The sequence below is a fragment of the Cololabis saira genome, chromosome 18, assembly GCF_033807715.1.
Source record: "Cololabis saira isolate AMF1-May2022 chromosome 18, fColSai1.1, whole genome shotgun sequence".
NCBI lineage: Eukaryota > Metazoa > Chordata > Actinopteri > Beloniformes > Belonidae > Cololabis > Cololabis saira.
Window position 1 is genome coordinate 42438309 of NC_084604.1, and position 27258 is coordinate 42465566.

At 43.6% G+C, this 27258-nt stretch overlaps 1 protein-coding gene and 1 pseudogene across 2 annotated transcripts in view; both read left to right on the forward strand.

The window, feature by feature from the left end:
* The first annotated feature begins 3031 nt into the window (after window positions 1-3031).
* The window catches only part of cep85l (centrosomal protein 85, like), a 29017-nt gene continuing 4790 nt past the window's right edge, over window positions 3032-27258 (forward strand). The window contains exons 1-7 of one of the 2 annotated variants that reach the window (XM_061706877.1): window positions 3032-3303; window positions 7342-7503; window positions 9593-10449; window positions 10559-10638; window positions 19468-19945; window positions 21910-22062; window positions 22764-22918. In XM_061706877.1, coding sequence (XP_061562861.1) covers window positions 3210-3303; window positions 7342-7503; window positions 9593-10449; window positions 10559-10638; window positions 19468-19945; window positions 21910-22062; window positions 22764-22918 — 1979 coding nt within the window. In that variant the 5' untranslated portion in view covers window positions 3032-3209. The remainder of the gene's footprint in view (window positions 3304-7341; window positions 7504-9592; window positions 10450-10558; window positions 10639-19467; window positions 19946-21909; window positions 22063-22763; window positions 22919-27258) is intronic. The other variant, XM_061706878.1, reaches the window with a different exon arrangement.
* Window positions 12201-14307, forward strand: LOC133418309 (uncharacterized; annotated as a pseudogene).

Consider the following 27258-nt stretch of genomic DNA (forward strand, 5'->3'; position numbering starts at 1 on the left):
TTTTTAGAATATGTCACATTAGGGTCAGTTTCCTGTTCCCTTGTTACTCTTTCTGGATTTCTAATATATATATATATATATATTTTTATATATATATATATATATATATATTACTATAATGCTGTTTTATTCGTCATTATTCACTCAGCTGTTATAATCTTTTCTATTAATAACGTCATGCCGTTATATCTACTACATGTGTTTAATCATTGTTTATTATCACTGTTGTAACTGCACATGTACATTACTACCTGCCTTGGGAACACCTGAATGTGTTTTCACTAATTGTGACGTCTGACTTTTCAATAAAGTTTAAAAAAATAAAAAAAAGTAACAGGTAACAGTGTCCAGGTGGATCCCTGTTGTAAGTGGAGGAAAATTAAACCCTCTTTCCAATGTTTTTTTAAATGATTTCAAAAGTGTTTTTGTCCCTATAAAAATGTGAAGTCAAATAACTGCAAAAAAACTATTGACCGATATATCAAAGTATCTTTTATTTTAAGTCTCTTTCTGAAATGTCGATGCTATTTGCTTTAAAATGCCTTACTGTTTGGTTTTTTTTTTGCTATTAATTTTATTTATCTACCTTATTTTTAGTTTGTTTTTTGATCATGATTCCTCCCAAAATGTTCTATTTTCTTATATTGTATTTCCTCCACTAGCAGTTTGTATAAATGTGTTTTCTTCTTTATAAATGTACTTTAAAAAAAGTATCCAGGTGGAACCGAGAACAGAAGTTTATTATATAAAACTCTGTAGCGGCTGCAAATATTCACAGTCTTAAAAGCCTTTTGATTAGAAGAATCAATACGTGATTTAAAATAAATGTCCATTTCCTTCTGAAACTCAACAAAAGAAGGTTTTTTGTTCATGAATTTACTTTTATGTATAACATTTTTTGCCAAAATTAAAAATAGATTTATTAAAAAGTTACATTTTTCTTTTTCTCTGGGACAAAACAGGAAACCAAACAACATTTTCCCAAAGCAAAGAAAAATCTTAATAAATCTACCAAGGTCTGTCCAAAATGTTTTAGTGTAAGAACAAATACCAAAACATGTAAAACAGTTTCTGGATAAACGTCACAAATGAGCAGTTTGTATTCATGTTTTTTATTTTCTATTTCTGCATTTAATAACTGGCCGGTAAAAGTTATGGATAATTTTGAAGGAAATCTCCTTAACCTTGTTTATAATTAAAGATTTATGAGGGAATATCCACACTTTCTTCCAGTAATATTTGTAATAAATTGATTCCAATAAGCAGTAATGTCTCTTTGGAATAGAGCAGGTATTTCCCTGTTTATTTCAGGTTGTAAAGAGGAGAGAGTTCATGTAACTGGGGATAGAAACACGTCCAAGTGAAGGCACGTGTAAATAAAATAATAAAGTATAGGTTTACTCTAAATAACATCAAGGTTCCTGTTGGAATGGCATTAAAAACAACAGCATTTCCCTTTAGTTACTTGGAGGTTTATCTAGTTAAAAGTTAATAATGTAAGACAGCAGTGATTCCTCATTAAACAGCTGAGCTGTCTCAGCAGCCTCGTCTGAGAGAGAAACCAAGAGCCCAAAAAACTCAACCCCCCCCAAAAAACCCCAAAACACCCCAAAAAACCCCCAAGAAACCCAAAAAAACTCAACCCCCCCCAAAAAACCCCAAAAACCCCCCCCAAAAAAACAAAAACCCCCCAAAAAAAACAAAACCCCCCAAAACACCCCCCAAAAAAACCCCAAAAACCCAAAGAAACCCAAAAAAACTCAACCCCCCCCAAAAAACCCCAAAACCCCCCCCAAAAAAACAAAAAACCCCCAAAAAAAAACAAAACCCCCCAAAACACCCCCCAAAAAAACCCCAAAAACCCAAAGAAACCCAAAAAAACCCAACCCCCCCCCCCAAAAAAAAAAAAAAAAACCCCAAAAAACCCCAAAACCCCCCAAGAAACCCCAAAAAAAACCCAAAAACCCACCAAAAAACCCCAAAACCCCCAAGAAACCAAAAAAAAAAACAAAAAACCCCAAAACCCCCCAAGAAACCCAAAAAACCCAAAAAACCCCAAAACCCCCCAAGAAACCCAAAAAAAACAAAAAACCCCAAAACCCCCCAAAAAAACCCAAAAACCCACCAAAAAACCCCAAAACCCCCCAAGAAACCCCCAAAAAAACCAAAAACCCACCAAAAAACCCCAAAACCCCCCAAGAAACCCAAAAAACCCCAAACACCCCCAAGAAACCCCCAAAAAACCCAAAAACCCACCAAAAAAACCCAAAACCCCCCAAGAAACCAAAAAAACCCCCAAAACCCCCCAAGAAACCCCCCCAAAAAAAACAAAAAAAACAAAAAACCCCAAAACCCCCCAAGAAACCCCCAAAAAAACCCAAAAAAACCCCCAAAAAAACAAAAAACCCCAACCCCCCCCAAAAAACCCCTATAAAAAAAACCCCAAAAAACCCCCAAAAAAACCCAAAAACCCCCCCAAAAAAACAAAAACGCCCCAAAAAACCCCAAAACACCCCCCAAAAAACTAAAAAAAAACGAAAAAAACCCAAACCCCCCCAAAAAACCCTATAAAAACCCCAAAACCCCCAAAAACCCCAACACCCCCCCCCAAAAAAACCCAAAAAAACCCAAAAACCCCCCCAAAAAAAACAAAAACGCCCCAAAAAACCCCAAAACACCCCCCAAAAAACCCTATAAAAACCCCCCAAAAAACCCCTAAAAAACCCCCAAAAAACAAAAAAAAAAAACAAAAAAAAAAAACAAAACCCCCCAAAACCAACCTTCCTCCTCCTCTTCTTCCTCTCTCTACCCCCCTCCCCCAGATAAACAACTTTTAGGAGTTATATATGAATAAATAAAGTCCCTCCTCTTGTTTTCCTGTTTTCTCTCACGTGTAAATCCCGGAAGTGGAGCCGCCTTTCATGTCTGGGGGCGGGGCTTGTTCCGACCAATGAGAGGCCGCGGATACGCCCCCCGGAGGAGGGGGCGGGGCTTAGGGAGCTGCGGACTCTGCTGACGTGAACAGTCTCGGATCCATGAGCAGAACCGGGACCTGGACCGGGACCTGCAGAACCAGAACCAGGACCGGGACTAAGATCTGGTTCTGAGGGTCTGGGAACCGTGACGTCACAGCCTGTGTCGGATCAGCCTCTTCATCTTCATCATCTTCATCCTCTTCCTCCTCTTTGTCCTCTGGAGGTTTTTTAAGGATGTGGTTTAAGGACGGACCTGGACCTGGACCTGGACCTGGACCAGGATCCGGACCTAAACCTGGACCAGGACCAGGACCTGGACCTCAAACCAGTAAGGCTATTTATTGATCCGTGGATAAATCTGTGTTGATCAGAGAATAATCAGCTGGTAGTGACGTAGAGGCTGCAGAAACTGCAGGAGAAAAACTCTGAGTGTTGAAACCCGCATGTAGAAATTTGCATGTAGAAAAACACGCATTTAGATGTGTGTGTGTGTATATATATATATATATATATATATATATAATACATGTAGAAACACCCGCATGTCTAATAGTGCGATGCAGTTGCTCCTTTGAGGAGGGTCTCCTCTATATATTGGAATTTGACTCGGTTATTTTCGCTCACTGTTCAGTAAATAGACAAATGACAACTCTCAGTTTGAGGTAGACGTGGTTATTGGAAGGTGCATCGTTATTATTATTATTATTATTATTATTATTATTATTATTATTATTATTATTATTATTATTATTATTATAGTATTATTATTATTATTATTATTATTATTATTATTATTATTATTATTATTATTATCATCAATATTATTATATTATTATTATTATTATTATTATTATTATTATTATTATTATTATTATTATTATTATTATACTACAGTGGTTTATTTATTTTATTTATTTTTTATTTATTTATTGGTTTATTTGACAGGGACAATGCACATCAATAAAAACATTGCTGTAAATGTGCCAGAGTTAGCCAAGAGGCTATTTTTCATCTGTAGTCCCTGGACAGATGTAAGAATACAAAAAAGTACAGAAAAGATACAGAAAGTACAGAAAAGTACAAAAGTACAGAAATAAAGAAAGGTGCAAATTAAGTTTTAGTGCTGACAGAGCTGAGTAATAATCAACCATTTCTTTAAATGAGCTCTAAATAAACTGTATGTGTCCAGTTCTCTGATAATTCCAGGGATGGAGTTCCATTCGTGTGCAGCTTTAACAGAGAATGCAGACTGACTGAAAGCACTTTTTCTGAGTGGAATAATACAATCCCCTCTTGCTGCAGCTCTTGTGAACCGATCAGCAGTTGTTCTAATATTGACAAAGTGTCTGAGTGGAGGAGAAGTCAGGCCGTATATAATCTTGTGCATAAGACAAACATCTACATATTTAATCATATTTTCCCAACTCAACAAGTTATATATTTTTTTAGTATTGGGCAATGATGCAAATGTACTGGTTTCTTATCAAGGATTTTGAGTGTTCGTTTATACAAAGACTGTAATGGTTTTAGAGTAGTGGTGCTAGCCTGGTGCTAGCCTGGTGCTAGCCTGGTGCTAGCCTGGTGCTAGCCTGGTGCTAGCCTGGTGCTAGCCTGGTGCTAGCCTGGTGCTAGCCTGGTGCTAGCCTGCGACCAGGTTGTTAAGCAGTAAGTGATAAGGGAAATGACCATAGAATGCATAAACATCTTAGCTGCCTCTGTTGACATGTAATCTCCAATGAACCTGGAATTTGAAAGATTGAACTTGACCCGGTTACAGACCTTTTTCACCTGAGCCTTGAAAGAAAGTTTGGAATCAATCAGCACTCCAAGGTACTTATATTCAGATACGACCTGTAACTTCTCCCCTGAAACAAAGACATCAGGCTCTACAGTAGAACTGTTTGTCTTGGAGAAAAACATACATACTGTTTTAGACACATTTAGTTGCAAACAGCATTGCTTTAACCATGCCGTTACATTAACCATGGAGTTTGTAAGTTCATCGGCAACTTGTGTCATGCTTCTTCCATGTACATAAATTACAGTGTCATCCGCATACATTTGGATATTGGTGTCCGGGCATACATTTGGAAGATCATTGATATATAATGTAAATAGCAATGGGCCCAGGATAGATCCTTGTGGGACACCTGTAGACAGATGGAGGGCAGCTGATTGATGATTCTGTACTCGGACATACTGACATCGATTCAACAGATATGATTCAATCCATTCTATTATTATTTATTTATTATTATTATTACTCTGATCTCTGTGAGTGATGAGTTTCCTGGATGAGAGGAAGAGGAAGAGGAAGAGGAAGGAAGTGTCTTAGTCTGTAGACTCCTGTCTAACGGAAAGATAGTTTATAAAAAAGCCACAGTAATAGTATCTAAAACGGACCTGGACCCGGACAGGGACCCAGACTGGTCTAATAGTTTATAAAAAAAAAAACATTCTAAAGCCAGAACAGATTATTATTCATCGTTGATAGAGGAAAATAAAAATAACCAGGTTTTCTGTTCAGCACTGTAGCCAGGCTGACAAAGAGTCACATACTGGTCCTATTGGTCCATACTGGTTCTACTGGTCCATACTGGTTCTACTGGTCCATACTGGTTCTACTGGTCCATACTGGTTCTACTGGTCCATACTGGTTCTACTGGTCCATACTGGTTCTACTGGTTCTACTGCAGGGTTCAGTTCTAGGGTCTTGTTCAGTTTAAACCAGAACCAGCATCAGTGTTGGTTGCTATGCTGATGATACTCTGCTCTATCTGTGAAGATGAACCAGAACCGTTAGCTAAACTTCAGACACGTCTCAGGGACATCAAGGATGGAGGTGAAACTAACCTTTTACTTCCTCTCCCAGACTGATGCTGGAAAACTCCTTTACACATTTGTAACTTCTGGACCAGATCAGAATCAGAATCAGAACCAGAAGCAGAATCAGGTTTATAAAAGGCAGTTTAGAAAACTGTTTTTGACTTCGGATACACCGGCGGCGACACAATGGTATTGTGCGTCTGTTTTTCCAAGGGTAACACTGGGATGGGTGGGGGGGGGGGCACATCTTCACACTGAGTGTAATACACAGTGTCAAGGTGCAAAAACACCTCAGCAGCACAAAGCAACAAACATCTTCACAAGACTTGCATGTGGGGGTGGGGGGGTTGGGGGGTCCCGACACAGCACATCCAAGTGATCGCCGCGACTTCGTGGCGCTCGAAACCCGGAGACTGCATTGGGGGGGGCTGATAAGAGGGGGGGGCAGAGGAAGGTGTTGAGTTGAGGGAAGTGGTTATCAGTAAGTGTGTGTGTAGTGATGAGTCCGTGAACTTCACTCAGAGCTGCTCTCAGCCAATGTCCTTGATGTTATCAGACGGCTCGGTCAGTTCTGAAACAGGTCCACAGGTGTTCCTGAGAGGGGAGGGCTAGTGGGGGCAGAGTCACCTTGTTTACATTCCACCAGGGAGATTGTGACCAGAGCGATCGGCCAAACCGCCCTGTCAAGGTCAGATTATAGAATCAACAATTATATTGCAAACAGACAGACCCAGTAATTTTCCGTCTGCCTTTTAGTCTCTGGTTCATCAATGGCGACTCCAATCAGACGAATTTGTGATCAATTCCCGCCAAGCCGAGCTTCCAACTTCTCCAAGGTCTTATCCATCTTACCAATGAGCTCAAAGACGCCGCCAGCCTGAGATTCTGTTCAAGAATCACATCCAGCTTACGGCTTTGCTCCCCCAGCGTTAAAGTCTGAGCGTTGATCACCTTGCTTGATCCTTCAGCCACGTCCGGCAGCTCTGAAAGAGCCAGAACAGCTGTCGACCACTTACGCGTTTGTCGGTAGACCAGCAATCCCCCTCCTCCGATCAAGAGAAATCCTGCTATCATAAATCCAATTATGAAGCATCTTCAACGTCCTCAACGGACAGAATCTTGAGACACAAAGGTTTCCAATATTGTAGGAATCCATTGTGTATCCGGCAATAAATGTCCCATGGGGGCAGGAGGGCTCCCTTACCCCCTGACTTCTGATTGTGCTGAGAGACCAGTTAATCAATTCCATGATTGTAGAGTTTGGGAGGAGTGAAAAGGAGAGACTCTGAAGACGAGACAGGACAAAAGCAGTAGCAGGGCAGATAGGGAGGGAGAGGAGCAGAGAAACGTCCGCCTTCACTGAGAGCCGGAAGAAGAAGCTAGATTACTGTAATGTTTTATTAGCAGGAAGTTCTGGTGGCATCTTTCCAGTTCCCAGTTCAGGTTTTAACTGGTAACACTGGTACTATAACTGGACCTGAAGATGTTTGGTGTCAGTCCTGGTTTTCTTTCTCACCCGTTTCTCTCTTGGTTCTTACAGGTTCCAGTTCTGGTTCCAGGGTCTGGGTCCCTGGACCCGGGTCCACCTGGACCGGCACTGTCCCGGGCCCCGGGTCCAAGAGGTCGGACCGGCGCAGACTGAGCTCGGTGTCGGACAGCGGAGACACCGGCATCGGAACCTGCTGCTCCGACAGCAACGAAGGTTCAACAAAAATGGAAAAATAAAAATGGAATGTGTTAAAAACTATAGATATTGAAAGGCATATTTAAGTTATTTATTTCATACAAATAACTTTTGGAATTCTTTTGTTTTTGCCCGAAAAGGGAATGTTTTGTTGGACACCAGAATAACTGGTGCCATCAATAACAAGAACCTCTATTACCCCTTTTACACCAAGCTGGTTCCAGGGCTGGTTCTGGGCTAGAGCCAGACTTAGCACCAGTTCTTTGGTTTTACACAGCCTAACCACCGGCTCCTGGCTCTCAAAACGGGTGCTACGCCAGCCCCTTTGAGCTGCTGGGCCAGCTCAAAGGACCAGTTTACGTCGGGGGCTGGGGGCGGGGCTGGGGACGGTGTTACTGAGCAACCAAAGCAGAATAAACACGGAAGAGCGCCGTTTTTAAACAACGGAGCGTGGAAGACGGCGGTTAAGTTAGCAGACTCTTTTATTATTACATCCATTTATTTAATAATGGATGTAAAACAGAAGCAGCAGTGGTCTACGGTACAATCCATCAATAGTAACGTCTGCGGGCTCCGTGCCGCCGATGGAGCGGCAGCCTCGTCCAAGCCCGCGGGGGAGCGTTCCAGCCCTGGGACGCTTGGACGCGAGGCTGCCGCTGCATCGGCGGGTTCCCGGCCCGCGGGGACGCGTCCCATCCTGCTCCCAGCCCGCGGTTCTGGTTCCGCGTTACACCAACGCAGAGCCTACGGCGTAGGTTACGTAACCTACGCCGTAGGCTCTGCGTTGATGTACGCGGCGACGCACGCCGTAATTTCTTAACAGCCGTAGCTACAACTGATAGATTTCATCTATTAAACCAATATTTATCTTCCTAAATGATTCATTTCATCCAGCGTAATTCTCCACAGAGCTGCAGTCTTCCCCCCCGGGAAGACGGCACAGGTTGAGCCGGCTGAGGAGCTGCTGTTACCATGGTAACAGCTGCTGCTGTTACCATGGTAACAGCTGCTGCTGTGCCCCGGGGCTGCGGCTCTCCAGTCAAATTTCTTAACAGGCGTTATTTGGATAAACTGAGCCCAGGTTGGGGATCTTAAAGGTTACTTTTAAGCCTGAAAAAAATATTAAAACTTAATAAAGTGCCATATTAACAGCGCTACAGCTGAAATAAAACAGCTTTTGGCTCTCAGCTTCCTGATCAGGATGAAAACGAGGGGGAGTGGTGGTGACGTATACAGTAACGTGATGACGTGGCTCTCTGGCCAGCTGCAGGGTAGCACCAGCTGTGTAAAAGCACGGTTCTTACTTAGAACCAACCGCGAACCGGCTCTAGCACCAGCACTAGCACCAGCCCTGGAACCAGCTTGGTGGAAAAGGGGTATATGTCATCCAATGCAGTTCCTTTTAACAGTTACACATCATTTGAATACCATGCTTTTGTTTTTAGCAACCCCCCGATTCTATGCATAACGGTCTACAGACCCCCCGAGTATTCAACCTGTTTTATCAGCCAATTCTCTGAACTTTTATCAATTATTCACACCTCCTACAACAGGATCTTAATAACTGGTGATTTTAATCTGCACATAGACACAGACCCAGTATCCAGAGAATTTTTAAACCTTTTAAACTGGTTAGATTTTAAGCAACATGTTAAACAGCTGACCTGTGTAACAGGAAGTCGGCCATTTTGAATTAATTGTGTCATTTTGCCGCAATTTATGCCATTCCTTCGGCAGTTAATTCAGCCCGAACCGTAACGTGCACCCAGGTGTGTTATACATCAAAATGTGCGTCTCCATCCTGCGACTACGCACATTACTTTTCTCTTTCAAAAGTGTTACCGTGGCGACGCTAGATGCGAAAAAGCGCGCCCACCCTTCATCTGATTGGTTCATATTTGATAGTCCCTATTTTTTGCTATAACTTTTGAATGGTTTGACATAAAGATTCATGGGTGGTGTCGTCGGACTCAGTATTGAGTCCTTGACCTTCATTGGTGAAAATTGCACGTGTGAGGGCCCGTTCATCCGTTCATCGTTCATCCGTTCATCGTTCATCCGTTCATCGCTGCTGCAGCTTTAATTATTATTTGTTGTATTTTTACAGATGACTCTGGTTCCACGTCGACTCCTCTGAGTTTCCGGCCGCTGCCGTCTCTCCGCTTCAGTCCGGACGACGACGGAGTCCCCGGCGTCCCCGTCGTCCCTGTCCTGCCAACCCCGTCCTCTTCACCCGGGACCCGCCTCAGAACCCCGTCCTCGGCCCCCTGGAGCCGGTCCTGCCCCCGGGTCCCGGCCTGGTCTCCTGCCCCCCCAGACCTGCAGGACCTGAGGGACCTGAGGGACCTGAACCCCCAGCCCATCCGCAGGAGCTCGTCCTTCACCCGGTTGTCCTCCGGTCCTGACAGGAACCCGGCCAGAACCTCCAGGTACCAGCCCAGGGCCGGAGCCACCGGCTCCCTGGACCGGGGTCTGCTGCCCGGGTTCAGGAAGAGAGGGGGGTCGGACCTGGACCTGTACCTGGACCTGTACCTGGACCTGACCCCCTCCGGGACCCGGACCTCCTGCTTCCTGCAGCGGTCCCCCGGGTCCAGTCCGGGGTTCTGGTCCACCGGGGGGGAACCGGACCTCCGCCCGTCCTCGGCTCACTCCTCCCCGGTCCGGCAGACCGGTCTGGACTGGACCTACAGTCCTCTATCCGAGGGTAGACCCCCGCTGGCCCCCGGGGGTCCTGGTTCTGGTCCGGGCTGGTCCAGACCCGTCCAGAGGTCCGACAGAACCTCCCCCATCCAGCCGGCGGTCCGGACCCAGATGTGGCTGACGGAGCAGATGGAGTACCAGCCCAGACCGGACCAGGGGGGTCCAGCGGGTCCACCGGGTCCACCGGGACCCGGCGGGACCAGGACCGACGGCTGGGAGGTCAGCGACCCGTCTCCATGGCAACAGGACGCGGCGCATCACCAGGTGCAGAAGCTGTCGCTAGCAAACATGTAGAACCAGACAGTTTATTTATTGTTTATTGTTGGTTTTGATTGGAACAACAACTAATCAAATCAATTGATTGGTGTTCCAGGCATCGATGTCACTTCCTGTCAGCGCTCTGGTGAAGGTGAAGGAAGGGCTGCTGAGACAACGAGAGCTGGAGATCAACAGGTAACACCCACATGCTAACGAACAGAGATGGGTTTCCATCCGTGAGGGTCCGGGTAGGAGTACGGGGGGTAGGTAACGTGTCTAGGGAATGTGCCTAGGGAATATGTCTAGGTAACGTGTCTAGGGAATGTGCCTAGGGAATGTGCCTAGGGAATATGTCTAGGTAACGTGTCTAGGGAATGTGCCTAGGGAATATGTCTAGGGAATATGTCTAGGTAACGTGTCTAGGGAATGTGTCTAGGTAATATGTCTAGGGAATATGTCTAGGTAATATGTCTAGGGAATGTGTCTAGGGAATGTGTCTAGGTAATGTGTCTAGGGAATATGTCTAGGGAATGTGTCTAGGTAATATGTCTAGGGAATGTGTCTAGGTAATATGTCTAGGGAATGTGTCTAGGGAATGTGTCTAGGTAACGTGTCTAGGGAATGTGTCTAGGGAATGTGTCTAGGGAATGTGTCTAGGGAATGTGTCTAGGTAACATGTCTAGGTAATGTGTCTAGGTAACGTCTCTAGGGAACGTGTCTAGGGAATGTGTCTAGGGAATATGTCTAGGTAATGTCTAGGGCATATGTCTAGGGAATGTGTCTAGGTAATGTGTCTAGGTAACGTGTCTAGGTAACGTGTCTAGGGAATGTGTCTAGGTAATATGTCTAGGTAACGTGTCTAGGGAATGTGTCTAGGTAACGTGTCTAGGGAATGTGTCTAGGTAATATGTCTAGGGAATATGTCTAGGTAATATGTCTAGGGAATGTGTCTAGGGAATGTGTCTAGGTAATGTGTCTAGGGAATATGTCTAGGGAATGTGTCTAGGTAATATGTCTAGGGAATGTGTCTAGGGAATGTGTCTAGGTAACGTGTCTAGGGAATGTGTCTAGGGAATGTGTCTAGGGAACGTGTCTAGGGAATGTGTCTAGGGAATGTGTCTAGGTAATGTGTCTAGGGAATGTGTCTAGGGAATATGTCTAGGGAATGTGTCTAGGGAATGTGTCTAGGGAATGTGTTTAGGTAATGTGTCTAGGTAATGTGTCTAGGGAATATGTCTAGGGAATGTGTCTAGGGAATATGTCTAGGAAATGTGTCTAGGGAATATGTCTAGGTAATGTGTCTTTAGGTAACGTGTCTAGGTAACGTGTCTAGGGAATATGTCTTTAGGTAACGTGTCTAGGTAACGTGTCTAGGTAATGTGTCTAGGTAACGTGTCTAGGGAATATGTCTAGGGAATGTGTCTAGGGAATATGTCTAGGGAACGTGTCTAGGTAACGTTTCTAGGTAACGTGTCTAGGTAACGTGTCTAGGGAATATCGGGATGCAGGAGGCTGTTGCTGCTTGCTGATTGGGTAACGTATTGCGTCACGCATCGCGTCACTTCCTGGTGTTTGCGGTCTGTGCTGCTGCCGTTTCACGGCGTTGCAGGCTCAGATCTCTCCCGACTTTTTATCTAAAACTTAGACTGTTTTCTGGTAAAATAGCACTATATCTGGTACATTACTGTCTTTATTTCAACACTCGCTCATTTTCTCTTCCGTAACTTTCACTGTCACCAATCACCGATACATTTTTCTGTCCGTTAGCCTCCGTTAGCATCTTAGCATGGCCGCTCCGGCTCCCACCGCTTCACCTCTTTCCTGCTCAGTGTGTGAAATGTTTAGTTATTCCTCTGCCTCCTTTAGTGAAGACGGTAAGTGCTTAAAGTGTAGTTTATTTGCAGGGCTGGAGGCGAGGCTCAGTCAGTTAGAGGTCCGGTTCGGCCAACTAAACCATAGTCCGAGAGCCTCCTCAGCTAACCAGGCTAAGCTAGCGGCGGACCGGCCCGTAGCAGCTGAGCGTAACCGCTCCCCTGCAGCTCCCGAGCAGCCGGCCAGGCAGGGCAGCTGGGTGACGGTTCGGAGGAAGACTAGTCTTAAAGGGCTCACGGAACACCACCACCCGCTTCATGTGTCTAACAGATTTTCCCCACTTAGCGACACATCTGTTGAGAAACCGACCCTGGTGATTGGAGACTCCATAGTCAGACATGTGAAGCCGACTCCAGAGACCTTAGTTAGGTGCATCCCGGGGGCCAGAGCGGGCGACATAGAAGCAAATTTGAAGCTACTGGCAAAGGGTAATCGTAAATATGGTAAAGTTATCATCAATGTCGGAGCTAATGACTCCCGTCTTCGCCAGTCGGAAGTAACCAGAATGAATATTGTCTCGGTGTGTAACTTCGCCAAAGCCATGTCAGACTCCGTAGGTTTTTCTGGCCCCCTCCCCTCCCCAATCTGACCAGCGATGACATGTTTAGTCGCATGCTCTCGCTCCGCCGCTGGTTGTCTCAGTGGTGTTCAGAAAATGACGTGGACTTTATTGACAACTGGGAGACATTCTGGGGAAAGCCCGGTCTGATTAGAAGGGACGGCATTCATCCCACCCGGGATGGTGCAGCTCTTATGTCTAGAAATCTGGCCAATGTTATTAGACACTCCCCCTGACAATGCAGGGTCCAGGCCAGGATGCAGAGCTGTAGTTTAACAGGGCTGGAGGCGAGGCTTAGTCAGTTAGAGGTCCGGTTTGGCCAACTAGACCATAGTCCGATAGAATCCTCTGCGGACCGGCCCGTAGCAGCTGAGCGTAACCGCTCCCCTGCAGCTCCCCGGCAGCCGGCCAGGCAGGGCAGCTGGGTGACGGTTCGGAGGAAGGGTAGTCTTAAAGGGCTCAGCGACACATCTGTTGCTTCTCAAGGACCAACGCCTGCCAACAAAACTGTAGGATTGCATTATGTAATTAGCGACTCTAAAACTGTAGGATTACATGATATTGGCGACTCTGGCCAGGTGCCTAGCAAAATAGAAGTGGTTGCAGTTCCCCGCCCTCCAAAAGTTCACCAGGTGCAGCGTTATAGAGGCGTTAACCAAGATAACCTTGTAAAAATTAAAACCAATGCACATTTGGTACCAATTACAGACCGAAAAATTAGATGCGGACTACTAAATATACGATCATTAAGCTCTAAGTCTCTGTTAGTAAATGATATAATTACAGAGAGCAGGAGTGATATTTTCTGCTTAACAGAAACATGGTTACAGGAGGAAGAGTATGTTAGTTTGAATGAATCAACTCCGCCCGGCTACTTTAATCATCACATTCCTAGAAGCACGGGCCGAGGCGGAGGAGTCGCAGCAATTTATAACTCCGGTCTCCAAACAAAAATTGAACCCAAGTGCAACTATAATACATTTGAAAGCCTCATGCTTGGTCTGAAATTTCCGAGCCGGAAATCAGAGAAGCCAGTTGTGTTAGTGGTAGTGTACCGGCCCCCTGCTGGTGCGTATCTGGAGTTTTTGTCTGAATTTTCAGATTTCCTTTCTGGATTATTGATCAGCACAGATAAATTCATCATAGTGGGTGATTTTAACATTCATATGGATGTTGAAAGCGATAATCTTAAATTAGCCTTCGATTCTCTTCTAGAATCAATGGGTATCTCACAAAAAGTGGATAAACCGACGCACTGTTTTAATCATACTCTCGATCTCGTTCTCACCTACGGTGTTGAAACTGATGGTCTGTTGGTGTCACCTGTAAACTCCCTTTTATCCGACCATTACTTAATAACGTTTGAATTTAATTTTGTTGATGTTGAAGTGCAAAATAGGAGGTATTATTTTAGCAGATGTTTGTCTGATGAAGTTATTGTTAAATTTAGGGAGGCCATTGCTTATCTTACGACAGTGCGAAATAGTGATGTAGTCGAGGCCAGTGACCTGGGTTCTACCTCTGCAGATGTTGATTTCCTTGCTAGTAACACTGCTGATTTGTTGCATTCAGCTTTAGATGAAGTTGCTCCTTTGAAAAGGAGGGTTTCTAGCCACAGGAGCTTAACTCCCTGGTATAATTCAGATATCCGCATGTTGAAACAAAACGTGCGTAAAATGGAAAGGAAGTGGTACTCTTGTAGGTCTGTAGACTCTCATCGTGAATGGAAAGATATTCTAATAGTATATAAAAAAGCCATTCGCAAAGCCAGAACAGCTTATTATTCAACGCTGATAGAGGATAACAAAAGTAACCCACGTTTTCTGTTCAGCACTGTAGCCAGGCTGACAAAGAGTCACAACTCTGTTGAGCCGTGCATTCCTGCAGCTCTCAGTAGTGAGGACTTTATGGGCTTCTTCAACAGTAAAATCGCGAGAATTAGAGAAGAAATCAACCAGCCGGTTGTAGGTGTTTCTTCAGCTTTAGCGACTTCCCTAGGCTCTGACTTGTCTCTAGACTGTTTTGATCCTATAGACCTCCCTGAGCTGACTTCACTCGTTAATAGAGCTAAGTCAACCACATGTATGTTAGACCCCATCCCGACTCGTCTATTCAAACATGTTTTTTCTCTTATTGGTACGACAATACTGGACCAAATTAACCTATCCCTAAGTTTAGGATATGTACCACAGGTTTTCAAAGTCGCAGTAATTAAACCTTTACTTAAAAAACCTTCTCTTGACCCAGACACCTTAGCTAATTATAGACCAATTTCCAACCTTCCATTTGTGTCTAAAATTCTGGAAAAGGCAGTTTCAAGCCAGTTATGTGACTATTTGTATAGAAATGATCTGTTTGAAGTCTTTCAGTCAGGGTTCAGAATGCATCATAGCACAGAGACAGCACTTGTTCGAGTCACGAATGACCTCCTTATGGCCTCAGATAAGGGATTAGTGTCCATACTGGTTCTACTGGACCTCAGTGCTGCTTTTGACACTATAGATCATGGCATTTTACTGCACAGGTTAGAGCATGTTGTTGGGATTAAAGGGACAGCTCTATGTTGGTTTAAATCATATCTATCTGACAGGTTCCAGTTTGTTCATGTACATGAGGTTTCTTCAGAACAGTCAAGGGTCTGTTATGGTGTTCCGCAGGGTTCAGTGCTAGGGCCAATCTTGTTCAGTTTATACATGCAGCCGTTGGGAAGTATAATCCAGAATCACGGCATACACTTTCATTGTTATGCTGATGATACGCAGCTCTATTTGTCTATGAAGCCGGATGAAACAGAACCGTTAGTTAAACTTCAGGCATGTCTTAGGGACATCAAGGACTGGATGTCCAGAAATTTCCTGCTTCTAAATTCAGATAAAACAGAGGTTATCATTCTTGGTCCAGAGCATCTTAGGAAGGGATTAGATGGTGTTGCGATGGCTTCCAGTGCAACTGTGAGAAATCTTGGTGTTATTTTCGATCAGGATTTGTCGTTTAAACCATATGTCAATCAGGTTTGTAAAATAGCCTTTTTCCATCTCCGTAATATTGCAAAGATTAGGAAAATCCTCTCACAGAGTGATGCAGAAAAACTAGTTCATGCGTTTGTATCTTCTAGACTAGATTACTGTAATGTGTTGTTAGCAGGATGTCCAAGTAATTTGCTGAATAGGCTCCAGCTGATCCAAAATGCAGCAGCACGAGTACTGACAGGAATTAGCAGGAGAGACCACGTCTCTCCAGTGTTAGCGTCGCTCCATTGGTTACCCGTAAAATTCAGAATCCAATTTAAAATTTTATTACTTGCGTATAAAGCCCAAAACGGCTTAGCTCCGCATTATTTGCAAGACCTGATAGTGCCTTATGTTCCTGTCAGAGCTCTCCGTTCTCAGAGTGCAGGTTTACTCGTAGTTCCTAGAGTATCTAAATGTAGATTTGGAGGGCGGGCGTTCTGCTATCAGGCACCATTACTTTGGAACCAACTTCCAATCTGGGTTAAGGAGGCTGACTCCACCTCCACCTTTAAAACTAAACTTAAAACCTTTCTGTTTAGTAAAGCCTATAGTTAGTGTTTAGTAAACCTCTAGCTGGTGTTGGTAAATCTCTAGGTAGTGTAAACTTTAGTGTGTCAGGGTCGCTCCTGTAGTTTCTTGTGCTGGCCCCCCCTTCTCCTCCCTTTTCTCTCTTTTGTCCATGTTGCAGCATCCTTTGCCGGACACCGGAACCTGCAGGTGGTCGTGGGTGGCTTGTAGCTTGCATTACGGAGCACAAGTCTTTCCCTGACCCTGCACCCCAACCTGGGACTTGCTGATTGGGCCGGAGCTTCGGGAGCTGTGTGCTGGCCTGCGGTCCCCACCCCTGGTCATCCCGTTGCTGCCCCCCCCTTCTCCTCCCTTTTCTCTCTTTTGTCCTGCAGGTGGCCATGGGTGGCTTGTAGCTTGCATTACGGAGCACAAGTCTTTTCCTGACCCTGCACCCCAACCTGGGACTTGCTGATTGGGCCGGAGCTTCGGGAGCTGTGTGCTGGCCTGCGGTCCCCACCCCCGGTCATCCCGTTGCTGCTTCCACCTGCCTGCTGTGCTGTTGCCGTCCCTGACCCACCAGTCTGGCCCTCGGCAGGAGGGTCCCCCCTGATGAGCCTGGTCCTGCTCAAGGTTTCTTCCCTCCTAAAGGGGAGTTTTTCCTTGCCACTGTTTGGCTTAAGGTTTTTCTCCCACTAGGGGAGTTTTTTACCTGCCATTGTTTATGTAATATCTGCTCGGGGGTCATGTTCTGGGTATGGGTCTCTGTAAAGCGTCTAGAGACAACTCTGTTGTATTAGACGCTATATAAATAAAATTGAATTGAATATGTCTAGGGAATGTGTCTAGGTAATGTGTCTAGGTAACGTGTCTAGGGAATGTGTCTAGGTAATGTGTCTAGGGAATGTGTCTAGGGCAATATGTCTAGGGAATGTGTCTAGGTAATGTCTAGGGAATATGTCTAGGGAATGTGTCTAGGTAATGTCTAGGGAATGTGTCTAGGTAATGTGTCTAGGTAACGTGTCTAGGTAACGTGTCTAGGGAATGTGTCTAGGTAATGTGTCTAGGTAACGTGTCTATGGAATGTGTCTAGGGAATATGTCTAGGGAATGTGTCTAGGTAATGTCTAGGGAATATGTCTAGGGAATGTGTCTAGGTAATGTCTAGGGAATATGTCTAGGGAATGTGTCTAGGGAATATGTCTAGGTAATGTGTCTAGGTAATGTGTCTAGGGAATATGTCTAGGTAATATGTCTAGGGAATGTGTCTAGGGAATGTGTCTAGGGAACGTGTCTAGGGAATGTGTCTAGGGAATGTGTCTAGGGAATGTGTCTAGGGAATGTGTCTAGGGAATATGTCTAGGGAATGTGTCTAGGGAATATGTTTAGGTAATGTGTCTAGGTAATGTGTCTAGGGAATGTGTCTAGGGAATATGTCTAGGGAATGTGTCTAGGGAATGTGTCTAGGTAATGTGTCTAGGGAATATGTCTAGGGAATATGTCTAGGGAATGTGTCTTTAGGTAACGTGTCTAGGTTACGTGTCTAGGTAATGTGTCTAGGTAACGTGTCTAGGGAATATGTCTAGGGAATGTGTCTAGGGAATATGTCTAGGGAACGTGTCTAGGTAACGTTTCTAGGTAACGTGTCTAGGTAACGTGTCTAGGGAATATGTCTAGGGAATGTGTCTAGGTAATGTGTCTAGGTAACGTGTCTAGGGAATGTGTCTAGGTAACGTTTCTAGGTAACGTGTCTAGGTAACGTGTCTAGGGAATATGTCTAGGGAATGTGTTTAGGTAATGTGTCTAGGTAACGTGTCAAGGGAATGTGTCTAGGGAATGTGTCTAGGGAATGTCTAGGGCAATATGTCTAGGGAATATGTCTAGGGAATGTGTCTAGGTAATGTCTAGGGAATGTGTCTAGGTAATGTGTCTAGGTAACGTGTCTAGGTAACGTGTCTAGGGAATGTGTCTAGGTAATGTGTCTAGGTAACGTGTCTATGGAATGTGTCTAGGGAATATGTCTAGGGAATGTGTCTAGGTAATGTCTAGGGAATATGTCTAGGGAATGTGTCTAGGGAATATGTCTGGGGAATATGTCTAGGGAATGTGTCTAGGGAATATGTCTGGGGAATATGTCTAGGGAATGTGTCTAGGGAATGTGTCTAGGGAATGTGTCTAGGGAATATGTCTGGGGAATATGTCTAGGGAATGTGTCTAGGGAATGTGTCTAGGGAATATGTCTAGGGAATGTGTCTAGGGAATATGTCTAGGGAATGTGTCTAGGGAATGTGTCTAGGTAATGTCTAGGGAATGTGTCTAGGGAATGTGTCTAGGGAATGTGTCTAGGGAATGTGTCTAGGGAATGTGTCTAAGGAATATGTCTAAGGAATGTGTCTATGGAATGTGTCTAGGTAATGCCTAGGGAATATGTCTAGGGAATGTGTCTAGGGAATGTGTCTAGGTAATGTCTAGGGAATGTGTCTAGGGAATATGTCTAGGGAATATGTCTAGGGAATATGTCTCGTGACCAGGCGAGCACACAGAGCAAATAGAAAGACAGAAATCACTTGCGTTCCTCCCGAAACCTCCGGCACCTAGAAAGAAACTCCCGGGCAATCATGATCCTCAACACTGATGAAGGCCGTTCCCTGAGCGGATAGTGAAACCCAACAGTGTGATGGAGACGTCTGGACGGAGACGTCTGGCCAGAGACGTCTGGCCAGAGACGTCTGGATGGAGACGTCTGGACGGAGACGTCTGGACGGAGCGAGCAGGTCCTGGTCCAGTTTTAGACTCTCAGGTTGTATCCTGGTCCTGGTCCAGTTGTAGACTCTCAGGTTGTATCCTGGTCCTGGTCCAGTTGTAGCCTATCAGGTTGTATCCTGGACCCCCCGATGGAAACCCACCTGACCACTGAACCAGACCTTCATTAATGTGATCAGGTCTTTGACACAACTACGTCTTTAGGGGTAATAGTTCTCTGGTCTTCACATGTACATTTCTCTTCTGAAGCTAACATTAGCCACTAAAGCTAACATGGAGCCGTGTTTGTAAGTAGCTAGTGTTTGTGTTTCAGACAGAAGCAGCAGATCCTGCAGCTCCAGGCCCGGATCAGAGAGAACGAGCTCAGAACCCAGCAGGTCCTGCAGACCCACAGGGACCTGGACCTGGACCCCCTCAGAACCCAGCAGGTCCTGCAGACCCACCTGGACCTGGACCTGGACCCCCTCAGAACCCAGCAGGTCCTGCAGACCCACAGGGACCTGGACCTGGACCCCCTCAGAACCCAGCAGGTCCTGCAGACCCACCTGGACCTGGACCCCCTCAGAACCCAGCAGGTCCTGCAGACCCACCGGGACCTGGATCTGGACCCCCTCAGAACCCAGCAGGTCCTGCAGACCCACAGGGACCTGGACCTGGACCCCCTCAGAACCGGTTCTGGTGAACTCAGTCGGAGGTTAACGACGGCAGAACTGGAGGTTCTGCAGCTCAACAAGTTCTTCAAGCAGGTCAACCAGAAATACAGCGAGGACGTCCGCAAGCTGGAGGACAAGGTGAGACAGAGAGAGAATATCCCAAAGAGTTTCTAAGTTTGTTTGTGTGATGGAACTCCTGGACTTCATAAATTAGTGTTTTATTTTGTTTCCAGATAAAGACGAGGGATTGCTATAACTCCTGGACTTCATTAATTAGTGCCACGGCTGCGCCAAGAGGCACTCCTCCTCCATAGCTATGGCATAGCAATGGAGGAGGCGTGCAGGTTAACAATAGTGCAGGATAACAATAGTTCCTCTGGCACAGCCAGAGGAACTATTGTTATCCTGCACGTTTATTTTTCTTTTTTCATTTTCCGGCCAAATTCCGGTTCGCTACTCCTCCTACATATTTCGGAGGACCCTGGCGAATCATATATCAAAACGTGTGGCTTGATCGGGAATAGCGTGCTATGACTTTTGGTGTTGAAATTCCAATTTTTCCCAAAGTTATTCCCAAAAAACCGGCCAAAAAAAACAATTCAAAGCGGATGGAAAATGTTTTTTAAAAAGCAAAAATTCACCTTTTTTCGAGTCATCTAGCTCTCTCATACCTGCACGTAGAAATGTCATTCAAACTTCAAAACGGAGGAAAACTCCTCTTCTCTCCAAAACATCAAACAGTTTTTTCCTAAGATGTACACTTCTCAAGATATGAGCACTCAAGCGAGGACTGGAAATCACTTCTTTGTCAAATCTAGAGTGCGGGTGTCAGTTGCTAGAGTGGGAGAAAAAGTAAAAAAATAACCTGAATTTTTATTTGTAACTCGAGCTCACGGCCAAACAGTAAAAGCTAGACAAATCATTTTTGGTCAGAATGTAGACATAGGTGTTGGGATTCATAAAATGACTGACTCATTTTAAGGAATATCTGAATAAAAGATTAAGATTTTCAGAATCTGACGGGTTCTGTGTCTCTCACGATGTCTTTGTTTTTCTGCTACGAGCTACGGTTTGATCACAAATCAGAGTTATTTCAGGGGTTTTTCTCACAGCCAAACCGGAAGGTTCTGAAGTCGAGGTTCTTGTTGCCGGGGCAACCAGAGCTCAGCTGCTGAGTCATTCAGCCAGAACTGGTCACATGACTCAGTCACTAAAGTCTTCATGTACTTTAACCTGGAAAATGGAGAAATCTGACCCCTGACCTTTTGACCTTAACCGATCCCCAGTCCTGCTGGGAACCGGTTCATGGTATATATATATATATATATATATATATATATATATATATATATATATATATATATATATATATATATATATATATATATATATATATATATATATATATATATATATATATATATATATATATCTATATATAATATATATATATAATATATATATATATTATATATATTAAATACCCCCCCTTACGCACGCACACACACACACACACACACACACACACACACACACACACACACACACACACACACACACACACACACACACACAGCAAATAACCATCAGTAAATGCTATAACTTTTGAATGGTTTTGACATAGAGAGTTGTGTGTGGTGTCATCGGACTTAGTTTTGAGTCCTTCACCTTTATTGCTGAAAAATGCAGCAATGTACACAATTGGGCAGCAGGCCCCCGTGGCATTCTCCAAATTTCTGCGAGGAAATTTTCTAGTTAGTGTTTTGTTGTTGTTTTCCAGATAAAAACGAGGGATCGTTATAACTCCTGTTTTATTTTATTTTCCAGATAAGGACGAGGGATCGTTATAACTCCTGGACTTCATTAATTAGTGTTTTATTTTATTTTGTATTTTATTTCCCAGATAAAGACGAGGGATGGTTATAACTACTGGACTTCATTAATTAGTGTTTTATTTTATTTTCCAGATAAAGACGAGGGATCGTTATAACTCCTGGACTTCATTAATTAGTGTTTTATTTTATTTTGTATTTTATTTTCCAGATAAAGACGAGGGACCGTTATAACTACTGGACTTCATTAATTAGTGTTTTATTTTCCAGATAAAGACGAGGGATCGTTACATCTCCAGCCTGAAGAAGAAGTTCCAGAGAGAAAGCGACCAGAACAGAGAGAAGCAGCAGCGAATAGAAACTCTGGAGAAATACCTGTCTCAGGTTCCAACGCTGGACCAGGTGGACGTCCAGAACAAACAGGTAAACGATTGATCCATGATCAGGTCAGGTCTGAACACGATCAATCGATCCATGATCAGGTCAGGTCTGAACACAATCAATCAATCCATGATCAGGTCAGGTCTGAACACGATCAATCGATCGATTGGTCCAGACCAAGCAGGTAAACACCTGAAAACAAGCAGGTGAACGTCTGAAACACTGATCGATCCATGTCCTGCAGTATTGATCTCTGATCGATCCATGTTGAGAAAAAAGTCAATATGTTGAGAAAAATTTTCAGAATTTACATTCTGAAAATTTCTTTAATAAATTCTGAAAATTCCTTTAATAAATTCTGAAAATGTCTTTAATACATTCTGAAAATTCCTTTAATACATTCTGAAAATTCCTTTAATTAATTCTGAAAATTCCTTATTACATTCTGAAAATGTCTTTAATAAATTCTGAAAACTCCTTTAATAAATTCTGAAAATTCCTTTAATACATTCAGAAAATTAATTTAATACATTCTGAAAATTCCTTTAATTAATTCTGAAAATTCCTTTAATAAATTCTTAACATTTCTTTAATACATTCTGAAAATTCCTTTAATAAATCCTGAAAATTCCTTTAATAATTCTGAAATGTCCCAGTAGGAGCAGACGTGTCTCCATCATGTTCTTGTTGTTCTCCAGCAATTCCTTTAATAAATTCAGTTTATTTATTGATTAATGTCCCAGCAGGAGCAGACGTGTCTCCGGGTCTCGGACCTGCAGAGACGAGTGTCTCGTCTGCAGAGACGTCTGGACGACGGCAGGAATCTGATGGAGCAGAAGGACAAGATGATCCAGGTCCAGAACGAGAGGGAGGACGAGCTGCTGTCCTCCGTCCTCAGGTATAATCAATAATCAATACAGAGGGAGGACGAGCTGCTGTCCTCCGTCCTCAGGTAAAACTATTATCAATAATCAATACAGAGGGAGGACGAGCTGCTGTCCTCCGTCCTCAGGTATAATCAATAATCAATACAGAGGGAGGACGAGCTGCTGTCCTCCGTCCTCAGGTAAAACTATAATCAATAATCAATACAGAGGGAGGACGGGCTGCTGTCCTCTGTCCTCAGGTAAAACTATTATCAATAATCAATACAGAGGGAGGACGAGCTGCTGTCCTCCGTCCTCAGGTAAAACTATAATCAATAATCAATACAGAGGGAGGACGGGCTGCTCTCCTCCGTCCTCAGGTACAGAAAACTATAATCAATAATCAATACAGAGGGAGGACGAGCTGCTGTCCTCCGTCCTCAGGTACGGAAAACTATAATAATCAATAATCAATAAGATGATCCGGTCCAGGCCTCCGTCCTCCATCCTCAGGTTTCTACTTCCTATCTCCGTTCTTTTTTTAATTTAATTGAAATTTTATTTGGAACATGAAACAGTGAAAACAATAATCATTTTTTATTTTTTTTATTTATTCTTTATTTCAATCATTGATAAAATAAAACAACAATTTAATATAAACACAAACGTTCCTAAACTCTGAATGAAAAGGAGCAGAAAGAAGAAGAATCTCTGGTTCTTCTGATCTTCTCTCTGGTTCCAGTCTGAAGGTTGTTGAGGAATAATACAAAGTCAAGTTCAGGAATCCGCTGTGGGATGAGAGATTTTATTCAGCCGGCGGTGAGCAGACCTACACAGACGCAGTGTCTTGGTCGCTGTGCTGACCCAGATTGATTTGGCCACAGGGTTTTTATACAAAGGTTCAATCAACAAAGACAGGAGATAGTCAGGTGTGAACTTTCAGTTTTGGGACCACCCCTGAGTAGTCAGGAAGTCCATATATGGTCCTCGTCTCGGCAGGGGCTGGAAGTCAAATCCACTTCCACGGTGCCTGTCTCGGCAGGGATCCAAGACGCCGGAACTTGTGTGAGACAAAAGGTCACAGACGAAAAGTAATTTACAGTTGGATGTGATCTGTGGCCAAATGTCCCCATCGGGCATTTGGCATGACTGTCACTAAGTTCCAAATCACCCCATAGGGTGTTCTAGTGTTCCAAGTCTGTTTGAGGCAACTTCCAAGGTGTCGTCTCTGCAGGGGGGTAGGAAGCTGGATAGGAAGTTGAAGCTACCTCAAAGGTGTTGAGTCCAGTTGTCTGTTTGAACCAACTTCCAAGGTGTCGTCTTCTGCATGGGGGTAGGAAGTTGAAGCTACTTAAAAGGTGTTGAGTCCAGTTCAAAGCCCTGCAGGAGGTAAGACTGGGGCAACCTGCAAGGCGTCGTCGTCCCTGCAGGGGCCACGTGCTGTTGGAATGCTTCATCAAATCACAATTTATTTATTTATTTTTTTGAGTTACAGTGGAGTAGTGATACATATTTTGCAAGTGAACCTTAAACATGTGATCAGAAGCCAAATAACAACAAGCCAACAAAGCAAATTCAAATATCAAGTAGCCAACGTGTCCTAACTGTTCTTTAAACCAATCAAACAAACTAGTTGTGACAGGTGTATGTAACGTTTTAGCAATATCTTTCAAGTGATCCGTTATTTCTTGGATGGTGGCATTTTGGTCAGGTATAAATATACAACATTCAGTTTTGATCACAGCACAAGTTATCTGTCTTGATCCTGTGACAGATGTGAGTGTTTTGGCATGTACAATGCATCTGCTTCTGGGCTTTCCGAGCCTGTGTTGTTTCTTTCACTGGCTCCGACGGTGGTGAGGACGAGGACCCCCAGGAAGAAGAGGGAATCAGCTGGTTTCCGGTGCATGGTGGAGGTGTTGTTTTCTTGCAGTGGGATGCGTGGAACCAGGTTAGACGCCCTTCACACTTGACTCCAGTGTTGGTGGTGAGCAGGACGTGTTGAGCCTTGGACCAGCGAGGTTTTCTCTGACACAAAGTGTCCGTGTGGCATGGTTTGCCACTAGGAAGAGACTGGACAGCTTATATTTTTTTTCTCTGTCATTGACTGAACGGCAGAGGTTAGAGCAGAATAAAATGATGTCATGGATTCATCCATGGCATGGAGGTCCATCTTCTTCATATATAGAACTGAATTGCTTGAGTTTGTGCTTCCTAATGGGTGTTGACGGGTGTCAACATTGTCCATTTAAGTCCAGTTTAAAATTCTCTACACATACAAGAACATTTTCATACAAGAACATTTTCATACAAGAACATTTTCATATCCCTCACATTTTGGTTTACAAATAAAGTCTATTGGCAGAGCTTCAAAAAAGTCATGGTGGGGGGAAGTGTTGATAATGTTTGCAATATTTTTATAGGATGCAAATCTCGGAGCTTATCAGTCTTTCAACTCTATCTGACACATTCCCCCTTTGCTCATCTGTGATTGCTAACTGTGATCAGCTATTCACGGGTACAAGGATGTGGGTGTCACAACGCGGCCGTCGTTGCTGACCCACAAATGATTTACATTTTTACAACCATGGGAAAGCCACAATCTGTACTCCTTCACATCAGCAGTCTCTTGTAGGAGGGCTACATCATTAGGAGAAACCAGGTCGTTAGCGGGTATAGAAGGGCAGAGCTTTACAGGGACAGGTAAGCCAAATCTGGCAGTTTCTTTTGCTGCATGGTCAGCTGAAGCATTGCCTTGTGAAACAGGGTCCTTGGACTGGGTGTGGGCTTCACATTTAACAAAGCAATAGATGAAGGTAGTTGACAGGCTTGTAACAGTTCACCAATCAATTTACCACGTTTAACGGGTGTCTCCGAGGATGATAAAAATCCTCGGTTCGCCCACAATATATAAAATTGTGTACACAACCAAAAGCATATCTGGAATCTGTATAGATTGTAACAGTTTTACCTTTTGATCAGTGTATATAGTTTAATCTACTTGGGTGGAGCTGGAGGAGGGCAAGGCAGCGCTTTCAACAATTAAGAATTATCACAAATTGTATAACCTGCGTATGGTATTCCATTTTTATAAGCAGAGCCGTCAGTGAAGAAAACAAGAGTAGGGTTAAAGACAGAGGTGTCAAAAGTATTCACATTCATTACTCAGGTAGAAGTATAGATATTAGAGTTTAAAAATACTACTGTAGAAGTTGAAGTATCAACTCAAAACATTTTTTTTTTCAAGTAAAAGTATAAAGTACTGGTTTCAAAACTACTTAAAGTATAAAAGTGAAAGTAATGTAAGGGGGGAAAAACCATTAAGGCTAAAAGCCATTGAAATGAATGCATCTTAGTATAATGCAAATATATTAAAGAACCATATATGTGCACTATTGAGCATTAACATGTGTTTCAGAGACCAGACACGTACAAACCAAATATGTTTATACTTCTCATCCAACCACAACCAAATTCACTCTATCCGGATGGAGCAATTTAACTGGATAGTTTTTATTAAAGGGCCGATATGAAATAGAGTAAGGCTGTTTTTAAAATGTAAGGAGTAAAAAGTACAGATAATTGCGTGAAAATGCAAGGAGTAAAAAGTAAAAAACCGTCTGAAAAATAATTACTCCAGTGAAGTATACATAACCAAAATTTCTACTTAAGTAAGGTAATGAGGTATTTGTACTTTGTTACTTGACACCTCTAGTTAAAGATTAGTTAGACATGTTTTCAGAACAGGCTTATAGACACTATAGTTGGCTCATAGACATATTTCCATGCACTTACATGATGAAGTTACCGTATGCAGGAGAGAGATTATGTGGGCTCACCAGCAGTTCTCATTTTCTTTGTTTGAGACGTGTGACGTGGGGCCCTTTTGTTGATTGGTGTGAATTAATTAATGGGCTGGTTCCGCTGCGCCTCCCCTTTGTACTCAACCTGCTGTAAACACTTTGGCAAGCATTAGTATTTTCATACATTTCAGATTCTTTTTTTTGCGTTATCCAGCCCTACCCTTTGTTGAGGGCAATTAGCAAATATATATTTTGCATGTACCCTGGAGGAAATCCATCAATCTGATCTCGTGCCAGACCACAATTCTCTTTTGCTGTCAACATTATTTTAGCATAAAGTTCCCTGGGATTATCATCTACTTCCCTTTGAACTGTTAAGGCAATAAATATTGTAAAAAGGTCTGAGCTTGCTCTGGTGTGATTTTGGCAACAGCTGTTGGATTAAAGGGGAATTCTACAAGCATCAAGTACTTTGTGCATCAAGTACTTAAGTTTTCAAATCATGTGGCAAAGTTAGTTTAACAGCTGTTTCCTCTAGCCATTTTTGTGTATTTATTTAAAATCTCTTA